Source organism: Ranitomeya variabilis, chromosome 1 (assembly GCF_051348905.1).
Source record: "Ranitomeya variabilis isolate aRanVar5 chromosome 1, aRanVar5.hap1, whole genome shotgun sequence".
NCBI lineage: Eukaryota > Metazoa > Chordata > Amphibia > Anura > Dendrobatidae > Ranitomeya > Ranitomeya variabilis.
In genome coordinates this window covers 629765360-629783954 of record NC_135232.1, presented here as the reverse complement: position 1 = coordinate 629783954, position 18595 = coordinate 629765360, and the positions used below count along the sequence as shown (strand labels likewise).

Genomic DNA, 18595 nt, shown 5'->3' with positions numbered 1-18595 from the left:
ACAAATGCTTTAATATTCTTTTATGTAAATTTGTATAGATTATACATATTTTATTTGGCTGTGAAAAAGCTGTTTTTCTTTTGCTTGTTTTTTTTTTTGGGGGGGGGGTATTTATAGTTATGCTTTCTTGCCCATATACATGGATTGTGGCATTAGGAGTTTCTCTAAAATTAAAATTGAGAAAGTGTTCAAGAAAATAGCAAACAGCAAAGTTCTAGCTAGAGCTCATCAGTGGTGATTTCACTGATCAGAGATACAACTAAAACACAATTAAGTACATTTTTTATAGTTTACGTTTGGATTTATAAAGAAAAAGAAACCAATAAGAACCTTTAGGATGCCTTTGTCTTCAAGCACCATTTGAAGTCCATTCTTGAAGACTTTTGGTCCCAAGAGAAGAATGTCAAAAATATATACACGTGTTTTGGTTGCTACCTATCAAAAGAAAAAACAAAAAAAGACAGTAAGTACGTAAAAAAAAGCATAAATGATATTGTTTTGCAAATTCAAAGTTCACCTGAAAAATAACTCAAATTTTCATGGAAGTCAAATTTACCTCCTAGGACCAAGCTATTTTGAGCCTTAAAAGAAATTGTCAGCTCAGAATGACCGATCAAACCAAGTACAAAAGCTCTGAGTTCCATGATGTGGCAAGAAGCCAGAGCTGTATAATAAGGGGAGGGGGCATCATGTACCTCTTACAGCCGCGGATGGACGCGGATGACGGCCTGGGTACTGGTGAAGACCACAATGCCTGTCATTACAACACGTATTGTATTTTAGTGTGTGTATATATTTGTTTTAATAGTTAATCCCCCCACCCCCACCCCAATCATTTACATTTTCAAAATTACAAAAAGGAAAATTTGATCCACTCCCATAATTAATGGTTGGCAAGAGATAATTTTCCTGTACTTCTGTGCCCTTTTTTTCTCCACAAATACCTTTGATCATTGTGGCCAAATAGTTCTATTATAACCTCATTGGTCCACAGGACTGGTTTCCAAAATGCATCAGGCTTGTTTAGATGTTCTCAATACTTCTGAAGCTCACTTTTATGGTGAAATGCAGGATAGGTTTTCTTCTGATGACTCTTCCACAAAGGCCATATTTGTGCAGGGGTCTCTGAACAGTGGGAACAATATACCAAACTTCCGGAGTCTGCTAAATCTTTCTGAAGGTCTTTTGCAGTCAAGTGGGGGTTCAGATTTGCCTCTCTAGAAATCCTACGAGCAACTCTCACTAAAAATGTGTTGGTTTACCAGATCTTATCTTGACCTCCGATGTTCCTGATAACTGCCATTTCTTAATTACATTTCGAACTGAGGAAAAGGCAACTTAAAAATGCTTCGCTATCTTCTTATAGCCTTCTCCAGGCTTTGTGGGCCTCCACCATTTTTAGTGCTAGGCAGCTGCTTAGAGGAACCCATGGCTGCTGTTTTTGGCACAAGGTTAGAGGAGGCTGGGTTTTCATTAAGCTGGGAAATTTGAATCATCTGTCCTTTCCTTATGAGGATTGTGAATAAGTCATAACCCTAACAGGCTAATTAAGGTCTGAAACCTTGCTCAATTATCTGATTACATAAATCTCCAAAGGACCTAAACTTTTGCATCAGTCCATTTTCCTTTTGGAATTTTTAAAATGTAAAAAAAAAATTTTTTTCAAAAAATACAAAGGAAACATGTCATCTTTAGTTTTAGGCCTTTTAGGCTATGTGCACTCGTTGAGTAAATGGATGCAGATATTTCTGCACCATTTCTGCATCTCTCAGCAGGAAAAACACATCCGTTTTTGCCCTGTGTTTTTTGACTAATCTGAGTGCGGTCAATAGTGAAAAAAGCTGGCAAAAAAGCACAGAAGTTGAAGGATAAGGCAGAAAATAGGATAACTGTTTCCGACTAGGAAGCACGTATAGTAACTTACCGGTAATGTGTGTTTTTACGGAACCCAGGACCACACCAACAAGAGAGGGGATCCACCCTTCAAGGAGAGGAAACCTTCAAGATAAAAAGGGAGGCTCATCTATCCGCATCAGTGGATTACAGAGCATGAGAGGACCTCCAAGTTACTGTACCAGGGCCGGACTGGCCATAGGGCACTTCTGGCAAATGCCAGAAGGGCCGGTGCCAGTGGTGGGCCGCTCAATCCGCCGCCCCCGCCGTCGCATTCAACTATACCGGCGTATAGACGCCGGTACAGTTGAATGCAATGATGGAGGAGAGAGCGTCTACAGACGCTCCTCTCCCATCATTCCCCGCTCTGCCTCTGACACTGCGGGTGCGCGATAATGTCATATGATCGCGCACCTGCTGTGTCCCGGGCAGACTGCAGCTGCTGAGACAGGAGCAGGAACCAGGAAGCAACGCTGGGCACGAGGAGAGGTGAGGAGAGGTTTTTTTTTTTTCTGGACTGTGGGGCCATTCTCGGAGGAGGTGAGGGGAGGAAGGGAAGAGATGTGGGCTGTATATAGTTCTCTGTGGGCTGTGCTCTGTGCTGTATACTACTGTGGGCTGTATATAGTTCTCTGTGGGCTGTGCTCTGTGCTGTATACTGCTGTGGGCTGTATATAGTTCTCTGTGGGCTGTGCTCTGTGCTGTATACTACTGTGGGCTGTATATAGTTCTCTGTGGGCTGTGCTCTGTGCTGTATACTGCTGTGGGCTGTATATAGTTCTCTGTGGGCTGTGCTCTGTGCTGTATACTGCTGTGGGCTGTATATAGTTCTCTGTGGGCTGTATATAGTTCTCTGTGGGCTGTGCTCTGTGCTGTATACTGCTGTGGGCTGTATATAGTTCTCTGTGGGCTGTGCTCTGTGCTGTATACTGCTGTGGGCTGTATATAGTTCTCTGTGGGCTGTGCTCTGTGCTGTATACTACTGTGGGCTGTATATAGTTCTCTGTGGGCTGTGCTCTGTGCTGTATACTGCTGTGGGCTGTATATAGTTCTCTGTGGGCTGTGCTCTGTGCTGTATACTGCTGTGGGCTGTATATAGTTCTCTGTGGGCTGTATATAGTTCTCTGTGGGCTGTGCTCTGTGCTGTATACTGCTGTGGGCTGTATATAGTTCTCTGTGGGCTGTGCTCTGTGCTGTATACTGCTGTGGGCTGTATATAGTTCTCTGTGGGCTGTGCTCTGTGTTGTATACTGCTGTGGGCTGTATATAGTTCTCTGTGGGCTGTGCTCTGTGCTGTATACTGCTGTGGGCTGTATATAGTTCTCTGTGGGCTGTGCTCTGTGCTGTATACTGCTGTGGGCTGTATATAGCTCTCTGTGGGCTGTGCTCTGTGCTGTATACTACTGTGGGCTGTATATAGTTCTCTGTGGGCTGTGCTCTGTGCTGTATACTACTGTGGGCTGTATATAGTTCTCTGTGGGCTGTGCTCTGTGCTGTATACTACTGTGGGCTGTATATAGTCCTCTGTGGGCTGTGCTCTGTGCTGTATACTGCTGTGGGCTGTATATAGTTCTCTGTGGGCTGTATATAGTTCTCTGTGGGCTGTGCTCTGTGCTGTATACTGCTGTGGGCTGTATATAGTTCTCTGTGGGCTGTGCTCTGTGCTGTATACTGCTGTGGGCTGTATATAGTTCTCTGTGGGCTGTATATAGTTCTCTGTGGGCTGTGCTCTGTGCTGTATACTGCTGTGGGCTGTATATAGTTCTCTGTGGGCTGTGCTCTGTGCTGTATACTGCTGTGGGCTGTATATAGTTCTCTGTGGGCTGTGCTCTGTGTTGTATACTGCTGTGGGCTGTATATAGTTCTCTGTGGGCTGTGCTCTGTGCTGTATACTGCTGTGGGCTGTATATAGTTCTCTGTGGGCTGTGCTCTGTGCTGTATACTGCTGTGGGCTGTATATAGTTCTCTGTGGGCTGTGCTCTGTGCTGTATACTGCTGTGGGCTGTATATAGTTCTCTGTGGGCTGTGCTCTGTGCTGTATACTGCTGTGGGCTGTGCTCTGTGCTGTATACTACTGTGGGCTGTATATAGTTCTCTGTGGGCTGTGCTCTGTGCTGTATACTGCTGTGGGCTGTATATAGCTCTCTGTGGGCTGTGCTCTGTGCTGTATACTACTGTGGGCTGTATATAGTTCTCTGTGGGCTGTGCTCTGTGCTGTATACTGCTGTGGGCTGTATATAGTTCTCTGTGGGCTGTGCTCTGTGCTGTATACTGCTGTGGGCTGTATATAGCTCTCTGTGGGCTGTGCTCTGTGCTGTATACTATTGTGGGCTGTATATAGTTCTCTGTGGGCTGTGCTCTGTGCTGTATACTGCTGTGGGCTGTATATAGTTCTCTGTGGGCTGTGCTCTGTGCTGTATACTACTGTGGGCTGTATATAGTTCTCTGTGGGCTGTGCTCTATACTGCTGTGGGCTGTATATAGTTCTCTGTGGGCTGTGCTCTGTGCTGTATACTGCTGTGGGCTGTATATAGTTCTCTGTGGGCTGTATATAGTTCTCTGTGGGCTGTGCTCTGTGCTGTATACTGCTGTGGGCTGTATATAGTTCTCTGTGGGCTGTATATAGTTCTCTGTGGGCTGTGCTCTGTGCTGTATACTGCTGTGGGCTGTATATAGTTCTCTGTGGGCTGTGCTCTGTGCTGTATACTGCTGTGGGCTGTATATAGTTCTCTGTGGGCTGTGCTCTGTGTTGTATACTGCTGTGGGCTGTATATAGTTCTCTGTGGGCTGTGCTCTGTGCTGTATACTGCTGTGGGCTGTATATAGTTCTCTGTGGGCTGTGCTCTGTGCTGTATACTGCTGTGGGCTGTATATAGCTCTCTGTGGGCTGTGCTCTGTGCTGTATACTGCTGTGGGCTGTATATAGTTCTCTGTGGGCTGTGCTCTGTGCTGTATACTACTGTGGGCTGTATATAGTTCTCTGTGGGCTGTGCTCTGTGCTGTATACTACTGTGGGCTGTATATAGTCCTCTGTGGGCTGTGCTCTGTGCTGTATACTGCTGTGGGCTGTATATAGTTCTCTGTGGGCTGTATATAGTTCTCTGTGGGCTGTGCTCTGTGCTGTATACTGCTGTGGGCTGTATATAGTTCTCTGTGGGCTGTGCTCTGTGCTGTATACTGCTGTGGGCTGTATATAGTTCTCTGTGGGCTGTATATAGTTCTCTGTGGGCTGTGCTCTGTGCTGTATACTGCTGTGGGCTGTATATAGTTCTCTGTGGGCTGTGCTCTGTGCTGTATACTGCTGTGGGCTGTATATAGTTCTCTGTGGGCTGTGCTCTGTGTTGTATACTGCTGTGGGCTGTATATAGTTCTCTGTGGGCTGTGCTCTGTGCTGTATACTGCTGTGGGCTGTATATAGTTCTCTGTGGGCTGTGCTCTGTGCTGTATACTGCTGTGGGCTGTATATAGTTCTCTGTGGGCTGTGCTCTGTGCTGTATACTGCTGTGGGCTGTATATAGCTCTCTGTGGGCTGTGCTCTGTGCTGTATACTACTGTGGGCTGTATATAGTTCTCTGTGGGCTGTGCTCTGTGCTGTATACTGCTGTGGGCTGTATATAGTTCTCTGTGGGCTGTGCTCTGTGCTGTATACTGCTGTGGGCTGTATATAGTTCTCTGTGGGCTGTGCTCTGTGCTGTATACTGCTGTGGGCTGTATATAGCTCTCTGTGGGCTGTGCTCTGTGCTGTATACTACTGTGGGCTGTATATAGTTCTCTGTGGGCTGTGCTCTGTGCTGTATACTACTGTGGGCTGTATATAGTTCTCTGTGGGCTGTGCTCTGTGCTGTATACTACTGTGGGCTGTATATAGTTCTCTGTGGGCTGTGCTCTGTGCTGTATACTGCTGTGGGCTGTATATAGCTCTCTGTGGGCTGTGCTCTGTGCTGTATACTACTGTGTGCTCTGTGCTATATATAGTTCTCTGTGGGCTGTGCTCTGTGCTGTATACTGCTGTGGGCTGTATATAGTTCTCTGTGGGCTGTGCTCTGTGCTGTATACTGCTGTGGGCTGTATATAGTTCTCTGTGGGCTGTGCTCTGTGCTGTATACTACTGTGGGCTGTATATAGCTCTCTGTGGGCTGTGCTCTGTGCTGTATACTACTGTGGGCTGTATATAGTTATCTGTGGGCTGTGCTCTGTGCTGTATGCTACTGTGGGCTGTATATAGTTCTCTGTGGGCTGTGCTCTGTGCTGTATAGTTCTCTGTGGGCTGTGCTCTGTGCTGTATACTACTGTGGGCTGTATATAGTTATCTGTGGGCTGTGCTCTGTGCTGTATGCTACTGTGGGCTGTATATAGTTCTCTGTGGGCTGTGCTCTGTGCTGTATATAGTTCTCTGTGGGCTGTGCTCTGTGCTGTATACTGCTGTGGGCTGTATATAGTTCTCTGTGGGCTGTGCTCTGTGCTGTATACTGCTGTGGGCTGTATATAGCTCTCTGTGGGCTGTGCTCTGTGCTGTATACTACTGTGGGCTGTATATAGTTCTCTGTGGGCTGTGCTCTGTGCTGTATACTGCTGTGGGCTGTATATAGTTCTCTGTGGGCTGTGCTCTGTGCTGTATACTGCTGTGGGCTGTATATAGCTCTCTGTGGGCTGTGCTCTGTGCTGTATACTACTGTGGGCTGTATATAGTTCTCTGTGGGCTGTGCTCTGTGCTGTATACTACTGTGGGCTGTATATAGTTCTCTGTGGGCTGTGCTCTGTGCTGTATACTACTGTGGGCTGTATATAGTTCTCTGTGGGCTGTGCTCTGTGCTGTATACTGCTGTGGGCTGTATATAGCTCTCTGTGGGCTGTGCTCTGTGCTGTATACTACTGTGTGCTCTGTGCTATATATAGTTCTCTGTGGGCTGTGCTCTGTGCTGTATACTGCTGTGGGCTGTATATAGTTCTCTGTGGGCTGTGCTCTGTGCTGTATACTGCTGTGGGCTGTATATAGTTCTCTGTGGGCTGTGCTCTGTGCTGTATACTACTGTGGGCTGTATATAGCTCTCTGTGGGCTGTGCTCTGTGCTGTATACTACTGTGGGCTGTATATAGTTATCTGTGGGCTGTGCTCTGTGCTGTATGCTACTGTGGGCTGTATATAGTTCTCTGTGGGCTGTGCTCTGTGCTGTATAGTTCTCTGTGGGCTGTGCTCTGTGCTGTATACTACTGTGGGCTGTATATAGTTATCTGTGGGCTGTGCTCTGTGCTGTATGCTACTGTGGGCTGTATATAGTTCTCTGTGGGCTGTGCTCTGTGCTGTATATAGTTCTCTGTGGGCTGTGCTCTGTGCTGTATACTACTGTGGGCTGTATATAGTTCTCTGTGGGCTGTGCTCTGTGCTGTATACTACTGTGTGCTGTATATAGTTCTCTGTGGGCTGTGCTGTATATAGTACTCTGTGGGCTGTGCTGTATATAGTACTCTGTGGGCTGTGCTGTATATAGTACTCTGTGGGCTGTGCTGTGTATAGTACTCTGTGGGCTGTGCTGTGTATAGTACTCTGTGGGCTGTGCTGTATATAGTACTCTGTGGGCTGTGCTGTATATAGTACTCTCTGGGCTGTGCTGTATATAGTACTCTCTGGGCTGTGCTGTATATAGTACTCTCTGGGCTGTGCTTTATATAGTACTCTGGGCTGTGCTGTATATAGTACTCTGGGCTGTGCTTTATATAGTTCTCTGTGGGCTGTGCTGTATATAGTTCTCTGTGGGCTGTGCTGTATATAGTTCTCTGTGGGCTGTGCTGTATATATTACTTTGTGGGCTGTGCTGTATATATTACTTTGTGGGCTGTGCTGTATATATTACTCTGTGGGCTGTGCTGTATACTACTGTGTGGACTGTGCTGTATACTTCTACGTGGGCTGTGCTGTATACTACTGTGTGGTCTGTGCTGTATACTACTGTGTGGTCTGTGCTGAATACTGCTGTGTGGGCTGTGTTATCTACTACGCGAGCTGTGCTATAGTATGCAGGCTGTGCTGTATACTATGCGGTTTGTGCTATATAATATGCGGGCTTTGCTATATACTATGGGGAGTATATTATATTCTATGGGGGAGGCCATGTTATGTACTATGTGGCTGTGTTATATACTATTGTGGGGGTATATTATATTCTATGGGGGAGGCTGCGTTATATACTATGGGGGGCTGCATTATATTCTATGGGGGGCTACATTATATATTATGGGGAGGTGGGCTGTATTATATTCTATGGGGGTTACATACTCTGGGGTGGCTGCATTATACTCTGTGGGGTGGCTGCATTATACTCTGGGGTGGCTGCATTATACTCTGGGGTGGCTGCATTATACTCTGGGGTGGCTGCATTATACTATATGTGGGCTGCATTATACTATATGTGGGCTGCATTATACTGTATCGAGGACTATGGGGAATACGTTATACTATATGAAGAACTATGGGGTGCATTATACTATGGGAAGTGAATTGTACTACATGGATGACTGTGGCGGTGCATTATACTATATGGAGCACTATGAGGATTGTATTATGCTATATGGAGGACTATGAGGATTGTATTATGCTATATGGAGGACTATGAGGAGTGTATTATACTATGTGGAGGACTGAGCAGTGTATTTTAATATATGGAGGACTATAGGGAGTGTATTATACTATATGGAGGACTATGGAGCACATTATAATATATGGAGGACTATGGGGTGTATTTTACTAAACAAGTAAAATGCTGCATATTCGGATTGTTTTTGCTGGAACAAAAAGCCTTGTTGTCAGCAGCACATTGCCAGTGTAAACTGTAGATGTGCTGCTGAAAACATGATACTGTATGGTGATCTATTAGTGATCGTTCTGTCTCATCATTATTCCTCAGCTGGTGGAAAGAGGCCGGGAAACAAGCGTTGAACAACTTCAGTATTGTCGATCAAACTCGTTTAGCGGCCTGAACTCAGCGCACGTAAATACAACAGAAAGGCTTCTGTGTGATGTGCAATATGTTAGCATTTGGGGACCCATTTTAAACTTTGCCTAGGGCCCCACTTTGCCTAAAACCGGCCCTGCCTACAAGTGTACAAAGATATTATACAGTCACCATGTGACAAGTGGGCCTGTGTAACTTCAAATGCCAGGGCTGAATTTTAGTCCCAGTCCGGCCCTGTACTGTACACATATGTATATACATTTATACAAAAAATTCTTAACCACACCCCAAGTGGCACACTATATACAATAACCCACCAACCAGAAGGTGATGGCTTGGTAACGGGAGGGAATATAAGGTTGCTATCATGGGTTACATAAAAACACATTACTGGCAAGTAAGTAATTTTGCTGTCACCCATGACCGCACCAACGAGATAATTACAGAGAATTACTCTATCAGGGAAGGACCACAGCCTGTAGAACCCTCTTCCAAAACGTGAGATCAGAAGAGGCAGAAAGATCCAGTCTATAGTGACTATAAAAGGTGGAAGTTGAGGACCACATAGCTGCCTTACAAATCTGCTCTATGGACACATCAACCCTTTATGCCCAAGATGTTGCCATCACTCTTGTAGAGTGGGCCCTCGGGTCATCAGGGACCAGTCAACCTGAGCCTATATAGGCCATTTTGATAACTTCCCTTATCCACCTGGATAGGGTACCCTTCAAGACTCCCATTCCTTTCCTAGAACCCTAAAAGGAGATAAATAGAGCCCTATCTTTCCTCCAAGTTATTGTCGCTAACAGATCGTGAAGAAGGAATCTCCTGTCATCTAAGGTGTGGAACTTCTTTTCCCTATCATTTTTTGGGCTAGGACAGTAGGAAGGTAGAGATATCTCCTGCGACGTATGGAACCTAGATACTACTTTAGGCAGATAAATGGTAAGCATATAACCCAAGCCCATTCTTCTATACCAAGGGTGGGCAACACTCCACTAAATATTTAAACATACTGACCAGATAGTTATTAAACTAAACTGAATCAAAAAGTGTCTGTTTTTGAAAAAATAATATTTTTTTTTTAAAAATAAAGTTGCAATTGTTTTTTAAAAAACAGACACTTTTTGATTCAGTATAGTTTAATAACTATCTGGTCAGTATGTTTAGGCAGATAGAGTAGTTGTCAAACCAGACTCTGCCTATCGTCCATCACCATGGTAAAGGGAGGGTCGGCTGATAGGGCCTGTATATCGCTTACTCTCCGTGCTGATATAAGGGCTACTAAGAGTATAATCTACAATGTAACTACTTTTATGGACTCTCTAGTTAAAGGCTCAAAGGGGGGGCTCTGTCAAAGCATTCAAGACCAAGTTCAAGTTCCATGGAGGGACCCTGACCATCAGGACTGGTCTGGATCTAGCACATGCTTTAATAAACCTGACCACCCACTGATTACCCACGAGGTTGTAATTATACAGAGCCCCTAAGGCCCATACCTGAACTTTCAAGGTACTAACCGCCAGGCCCTGTTTCTGCTCCTTCTGAAGGAACTCCAGAATCTCCTTTAGAGGCACCTTTCCTTCCAGTATACACCCTGTAGATGACAAGAATTTTTTCCAGGTCCTACCGTAAATTCTTGTAGTGACCAGATTCCTACTAGTCAGCAAGGTAGAGATCTGGTTGGGAGATACCCTCTAGCACTGACCTCTCAAGTTCCAGGCTGTTAAGTGCAGTCCAGTCACCTGAGGATGAAACACGGGCCCCAGAGCTAGAAAGTCTGTGATTTCTGGAAGGACCCAGACATGTTCCTCAGCCAAAAGAACCAGGGCCTCTAGGGCAAAAAGGGGGCTATGAGTATTACTCTTGCCCTGTCCTGCCTCATCTTCCTGGGAACCGCTGGTATTAGAAAGATTGGGGGAAAAGAGTAGGCCAGGGTAAAGTCCCATCTGATCCGAAAGGCATCTACCGCCTGAGGATTCTCTTTTGGATCTAGGGAGCAGAACCTCTCCACCTTGCTGTTCTGCTGAGTAGCGAAAAGGTCGATTTCCATCCGCTCCCACATGTCAACCAAACGTCTGAATATTGCTGTTTTGAGGGACCATTCGCCCTGTAGAAGAGGTCTGCGGCTCAAAAAATCTGCTGTTGTACTGTCCTTTCCGCTGATGTGAAGTGCAGATAGTGAAAGGATGTCTCACTCCACAAGGCCGAAAATCCTCTTGATTATATACATTAGGGAACGGGACCGTGTACCCCCGATGATTCAGGTATGCAACTGTGACCTGGTTGTCCCGACAATATTCTTATGTGATGGCCTCGTAGGAATGGTAGGAGATTAACGCATTCTCTACCACCAGAAGCTCCCACGTGCTTGAGGAGCCTTCCTATTCTACCGCTGACCATGCTCACTGAACCAGATGGTTGTCTAGATGTGCTCCCCAACCCCTGGGACTGTAGTCTGTGGTAACTACCCTGGTGATGTGCGGGAACCACGGGACCCCCTCCCAAAGGGACTTTATCTCCAACCACCAGTGGAGCGAATTAATAATCTCCAGAGGCAGGGTCAGTGCATCTTCCAGATAACCACTCCATAAGGAATGTTGACTTTCTAACACGAATGACTTTCTAACACGAACCACTGCAACTCTTGAGTGGTTTTGGGCCCACTTCACTGCTGGGATGCATGACGTCAGGGAGCCCAGAAGGGACATAGCACTCCTGAGGGACATCACTGGATCCTGTATTGACCTGCAGAGGAGACTGAACAACTTTTCCTTTTTCTGATCCGGTAGGCGACACTCTTTCTGGCACGAGTCGAATAAGAGTCATAGAAAGATTTGTGTCTTTTGTGGATCTAAATTTGATATTTCCAGGTTCAAACACCACCCTAAGCTCTCTAAGATGGTGGCTATGTCTCTCACTTGACTGCGGCAATAAGTGAAAGAACGGCCTACTATCAGGAAGTCAACCAGGTATGGGATGACCAGTCTGTCTCTTTCTCTGAGGTGGGCAGTCACCTCTGCTATTAACTTTGTGAATACACGATGGGCCACTGCCAGGCCAAAGGGGAGGGCCTTGTACTGGAGATGCCTTATAGTGCCCCCTACTGTCATTGCTACCCTGAGCTACTTCCGGAATGCTACATGTATTAGCAGGTGGTAAAACGCATCCTTTAGGACCAGGACGGCCATATAGCAATCAGGAAAGAGCAGCTGCATTGCTGATTTTATTGATTGCATCTGGAATTTTTGAATGTTCAGGAATTTTATCTGGCCTTTCAGGTTGAAAATCCTTCTGTATGAGCCGTCCGGCTTCTTTTTTTAGAAACCGAGAGAGAATAGAAGCCTTTCCCTTCTCCTGTGGGAATATCTTGTACAATGTTTTTCTCTAAGAGGCTCAGTACCTTCAATTCTAGTGCTATTTGCTCCGAGCTAGACGCTCGTGTGGCCATCATAATGAGCCTGTTTGGTGGATGTCTCCAGCTTCGACCCCGTCCTCACCAGGTTGAGAATCCATGGGCTGGATGATATTTTCTCCCAGTCTGGAAGGAAGAGGGGGAGCCTTCCTCCCACCTGGGGTAGGGAGTCATTTGGAGGCTTTTCTACCAGCTTGGGAAGATTTACCGAACAGGAAGCCCTTGCCCCTCCTTGGTTTATCCTCCAAACTACTGTGTTGCGTGGATGTATCTCTTCCTCCAAAAGGACTGCCTTCAGAACGAGAAGTGAGGTTTTGGGAACCCTTTCTTCTTATCGGCAGCTTTCTCTAAGATGTTATCCAAAGCTGAGCCAAATAAGTAGTGACCGTCACAGGCGAGAAAACACAGTTTCCCTTTTGCCTGTATGTCCCCTGGGCAACCCTTTAACCAGACCGCTCTCCGGCCTGCATTAGATAATGCTGCCGATCTCACGGCCAGTATGGCTGAGTCGGCCAGTGCATCAGCCATGAAGGCCGCCGCCCCCTTGATTACTGACAGCGTGGCCAAAAAGGAGTCTATGGACGAATTATCGCTCAGCTGGTCTTCCAATCTATTCAGCCAGAACATGAGGGACCTTGCTGTGCAGGTTGCAGCGATGGCCAGTCTCAGCGCCCCTGCCAATGACTCCCATGTAGCTTTAAGAAAGGTGTCAACCTTCCTATCAAGAGTGTCCTTCAGAAATCCTGAGTCCTCAAAGGGGAGGGATGAATTTTTTGAGGCCTTAGCTATGGCGACATCCAACCTGTGCACTTTATTCCAGTACGAGGTGGCTTCTTCATCAAAGGGGTACTTCCTTTTAAAGGAGGATGGCAGGGGGCCTTTCCTATCCGGCTTTTCCCATTCCTTATTAATGAGATTTAGCAATTTCTCATTCATAGGAAAGGATTTACGTCTTTTTTGTCCAAGGTGCTAAACATGATATCCTGGATAGACTTCTTGGCCTTTTGATCGAACTGTTTCATTGTGGACCTTACGGCCTTAACTAAATTATTCACCTCTTCCAGGGAAAAGCAGTACCCCGAGTCGCTTTCTGACGAGGATGATTCCGAAGCATCCCGCAGAACCCCCCGCCCCCCCTTCTGAATATACAGTTGATGATGTGGGAGATATCTCAGCCCTATACCTCCATGATGTTTCCCCAGAGAGGGATTGGGACCTTAACAAATTCTCCACCTCTGCTCTGATGAGGGTTCTTAAGGTGGAAAAGAAGTCAGGGGTCTCATTATACACCATGTCATTGATACACACCTGGCGTAATTATTTGGGCCATGTGCTAGCCATATCCTGCCCGCACAGAGCGCAGGCTCTGTGCTTCAGTTTCCCGGTACACTTTCTAGGGGGCTCCTACCAGAAAGGCCAGAGAGAGAGATTTGCATTATTAAAGTGGCATTCTCGTAGCTCACTCAATCAGAGGAAATTGAAGGGTACCGGAACAGGAGGCAGGATGTCGTCAGGAAAGTCTCCTTTAGGTACCGCAAAATCTTCCATCCTGGTAGAGCTGTGCCGACTTGTCCTGGAGTCTTTGGATCTACATGCCCTGCTGGAGCGTTCGGAACTCCTTTCCTGGTGCGGTCGCATCTGGCATCGGGGTCGCAGCGGCTGCTCTGTTTCCAAATACTGCTGCTTCAGACTCTGCTGCTGCTGTGGAGAGGGCTGCTGTGTCTCCATCGCTGCACTGGTGCCCCTGCCTGGCTGGCAATCTACCATTAAGTACTGTGCCTGTAGGGGATCTGCCAGCCGGCATCTGCAGCTTCCGGTACCCGTACCCGGAAGTGCTCTGGGTAAAAGGTCCCAGTCTCATCATCAGAGCATGACTTCCGGTTTCTGGACGCACTCTGACCGCGCAGGGACACGGGCTGCGGCTAACCATACGCCGGTCGAAGCAGAGATGTTGCTCTGATGCAACCGACCGGCCCAGGTCTGGGACTGCTTCTTCTCTTCTGCCGCCGTCTTGCAGGTGAAGGTTCCCCCGTCAAGGACAGGAAACCACTAATGTGGAGAGAGGAGCCGCCCTTTTTGTCTTAAAGGTTTCCTGTCCTTGAAGGGTGGATCCCCTCTCTCTCGTTGGTGCTGTCATGGGTGACTGGAAAAATACATTTAACTTTTACATGGCATGTGAAAAGGCTAATTAAAGGGTTGATACTGACTTTTAGGATTGCTACATCTAATAGGTGATACTAGAGTTCGAGTCCATTTCTTCCCTGAAGAAGCTATTTTAATATTTAATTTCCTGGAGCAACATTGTATGACCTATAAATAATTTTAAGTCGACTTGGCACTCTCCACAAGGAGAAATTATCCCCATCTAGAGCCACTGTCAGAGGCCTCTCACTAAAGGTACCGTCACATTAAGCGACGCTGCAGCGATAGCGACAACGATGTCGATCGCTGCAGCGTCGCTGTTTGATCGCTGGAGAGCTGTCACACAGACCGCTCTCCAGCGACCAACGATGCCGAGGTCCCGGGTAACCAGGGTAAACATCGGGTTGCTAAGCGCAGTGCCGCGCTTAGTAACCCGATGTTTACCCTGGTTACCAGCTTAAAAGTAAAAAAAACAAACAGTACATGCTCACCTGCGCGTCTCCCAGCGTCTGCTTCCTGACACTGACTGAGCTCCGGCCCTAACAGCACAGCGGTGACGTCACCGCTGTGCTTTCACTTTCTCTTTAGGGCCGGATCTCAGTCAGAGCAGGAAGCAGACGCTGGGAGACGCGCAGGTGAGTATGTACTGTTTGTTTTTTTTACTTTTACGCTGGTAACCAGGGTAAACATCGGGTTACTAAGCGCGGCCCTGCGCTTAGTAACCCAATGTTTACCCTGGTTACCAGTGTAAAACATCGCTGGTATCGTTGCTTTTGGTGTCAAACACAACGATACACGGCGATCGGACGACCAAATAAAGTTCTGGACTTTATTCAGCGACCAGCGATATCACAGCAGGATCCTGATCGCTGCTGCGTGTCAAACTAAACGATATCGCTAGCGAGGACGCTGCAACGTCACGGATCGCTAGCGATATCGTTTAGTGTGACGGTACCTTTAGCCTCATGCTTTGCACCGATGAAGGGCAAACATTCTGAAACACGTGTCGGCATATGGAGTTTTCTGGTTTGGTTTCCTATCCTAAGTCATACGGCGAAAGCTCATTAAAGGGTCGAGGTTGACCTCTAGGATTTCTACATCCAATAATTGACACTAGAGTTCAAGTTCTCTTCCTTGCTAAAGAGGATACTTGCGCACTAAATGGGAAAACACTGGGCACATGGGATACAATAGCTCCTTAGAGGACAGCAAACTGTAGTGTCCAGTGCCAGGCAGCTGCTGCCAAGTACAAGAAGAACTTATTACGGGTGAACGACTGCACAAAGATTAAAGTTCTTAGCAAAAACACACAAGTAACCCAATCTCTTACCTGCAGCCAGCAGAGCTTACCATGGCAAGACACATTCAATACAACGGCTGCTAAACCGAGTACTTTTTGATTCTGGAGATACATGATCTGATAAAAATAAATATTAATTTTTAGTAAACTTTATTCAAGTACAACGCATTCCACTTTAGTCATAAGGCAAGCAATTTCTAAACCCTTAATGATGCAGCCTATAATTATTATACATTTTTATAGCGCCATTTATTCCATGGCGCTTTACATGTGAAAAAGGGGGCAAATGTAGACAAATACAATAAACATGAGCAAAAACAAGGCACTAACAGGTACAGAAGGAGGGAGGACCCTGCCCGTGAGGGCTCACAGTGTGCAGGGGATGGGTGAGGATACACTAGGAGAGGGTAGAGCTGGTTGTGCGGCGGTTCAGTAGGTTGAGGATCACTGCAGGCTGTAGGCTTGTCGGAAGAGGTGAGTCTTCAGGTTCTTTTTGAAGGTTTCTATGGTAGGCAAGAGTCTGATGTGTTGGGGTAGAGAGTTCCAGCGTATGGGGGAAGAACGGGAGAAGTCTTGAATGCGGTTGTGGGAAGAAGAGATAAGAGGGGAGTAGAGAAGGAGATCTTGTGAGGATCGAAGGTTGCGTATAGGTTAGTACCAAGAGACCATGTCACAGATGTATGGAGGAGACTGGTTGTGGATGGCTTTGTATGTCATAGTAAGGATTTTGAACTGGAGTCTCTGGATGATAGGAAGCCAGAGAGGGGCTTGGCATAGTGGAGAGGCTGGGGAATAGCGGGGAGACAGGTAGATTAGTCAGGCAGCAGACTGTAGGATGGATTGGAGTGGTGCCAGAGTGCTAGAGGGGAGGCCAGAGAGTAGGAGGTTGCAGTAGTCAAGACCGAGATGATAAGGGCGTGCACTAGTGTTTTTGTGGTTTAATGGTCAAGGAATGCGCGAATACCGGAAATATTTTTGAGTTTGAGACAGCAGGAGGCGGCAAGGGCTTGGATATGTGGCTTGAAAGAGAGCAGAGTTGAGGATCACACCGAGGCACCGAGCATGCGGGACTGGGGAAAGTGAGCAGCCATTGACATTGATGGATAGGTCTGGTGGAGGGGTAGAATGAGATGGGGGAAAGATGATAGATTCTGTTTAGTCTATGTTCAGTTTTAGAAAGCGAGCAGAAAAGAAGGCCGAGATAGACAGACCGTGTGGGATTTTGGTGAGTAAGGAGGTGAGGTCAGATCCAGATAGGTAGATCTGCGTGTCATCGGCGTAGAGATGATACTGCACACCGTGGGATTCTATGAGCTGTCCCAGGCCGAAGGTGTAGATGGAGAAGAGTAGGGATCCTAGAACTGAGCCTTGAGGAACACCGACAGACAAGGGGCGAGGTGAGGAGGTGGTGTGGGAGAGGGAGACACAAAGTTCGGTCTGTTAGATATGACGAGATCCAGGTTAGGGCCAAGTCTGTGATGCCAAGAGATGATAGAATCTGTAGCAGGAGGGAGTGGTCCACAGTGTCAAAGGCAGAAGACAGGTCCAGGAGAAGGAGGACAGAGTAGTGTTGCTTGCTCTTGGCAGTTATTAGGTCATTGGTGACTTTAGTTAGGGCAGTTTCAGTTGAGTGATGGGCTCGGAAGCCAGATTGTAACTGGTGAAAGAGGGAGCAGGAGGAGAGGTAGGAGGACAGTTCAAGATGGACATGCTGTTCCAGTAGTTTTGAGGCATAAGGGAGAAGAGATATCAAGCGATAGCTAGCCACAGAGGATGGGTCGAGTGAGGGCTTTTTGAGGATGGGTGTGATCTTGGCATGTTTTAAGGATGAGGGGAAGACACCAGTTGTGAGTGAGAGGTTGTAGAGGTGTGTTAGGATTGGGATGAAGACTGTGGCGAGGTTAGGGATGAGGTGGGACAGGAGCGGATCAAGCATACAAGTGGTGAGGTGTGATCTTGACAAGAGGGTGGAGAGCTGATCTTCTGTCATTATGGAGAAGCTGGTTTTGGAGGAACAGGGTTGATCAGCTAAGAGAGGCATTGGGCGCCATGGGCCAAAGCTTTCTCTGATTGTATCGATCTTCTGTTTAAAGAAAGAGGCAAAGTCTTCAGCAGAAATGAAAGGGGAGGGAGGAGGTGCTGGGGGACGGAGTAGCGAGTTGAAAGTGTTGAAAAACTGTTTAGGGTTGTGAGACATGGACATTTAAGTTTCAATTACTTTGTAATGATTTTTGTTTCTAAAGTGCTTTTAAGATTTTTATCTTTGCCTTAATAGGTTAACATGCGAGTTTCTACAAAATATAAATAAAAAAAAATTATCTGTCATTTTCAAAAAAATTGGAAACATTTTCACCTTTCAAACTTGTAGGCCCTGATTCTTTATTCTTTTCGAGACTAGTTTCTTGGAGTAAAAATTTAGATTTTAGTGATTTTTAATATTTACGCCAAATTTATTGCTTTGCACCATTTTTAAGTTTGATATTCAGTTAGGCGACAACGTGCTCAAGGTTTTCATCATACAGATATTTTCAGCAAATTCATCATTTCAGAGTTTATGAATATGTTACAATACTTTTGACAACTTGTAATCCAGCACCATAGTGGAAAACAACATCTAATTATTTTGCAAAGATGACAAATAGCTTGCAACACATTAACGCTTACTGAAAGGGCTCTATGGAATTTTACTCAAAAAGGGGCAAATAAAGCAAAGTGGCAAAAGAAAAACAAAAAGGATTTTTGCATTTGTGGTAAATTCATCAATAAGACAGACAAAAATTACTCAAAGTCATCTTAATTTGTTTCATTGCAGCCATTTGGTAAATTCAAAAAAGTTCATTTTTTTCTCATTAATGTACACTCTGCACTTCATCTTGACTGAAAAAAAAAAACAAAA

General features: G+C 46.2%; 1 protein-coding gene across 4 annotated transcripts in view; it reads right to left on the bottom strand.

Moving 5' to 3' along the window:
* The window catches only part of EXD1 (exonuclease 3'-5' domain containing 1), a 178305-nt gene that overhangs the window by 52257 nt on the left and 107453 nt on the right, over positions 1-18595 (bottom strand). For all 4 annotated transcript variants that reach the window (XM_077293348.1, XM_077293359.1, XM_077293375.1 and 1 more), the window contains exons 7-8: positions 15730-15816; positions 331-435 (exon numbers count right to left, since the gene is read on the bottom strand). In XM_077293348.1, the coding sequence (XP_077149463.1) occupies positions 331-435; positions 15730-15816 (192 nt within the window). The remainder of the gene's footprint in view (positions 1-330; positions 436-15729; positions 15817-18595) is intronic.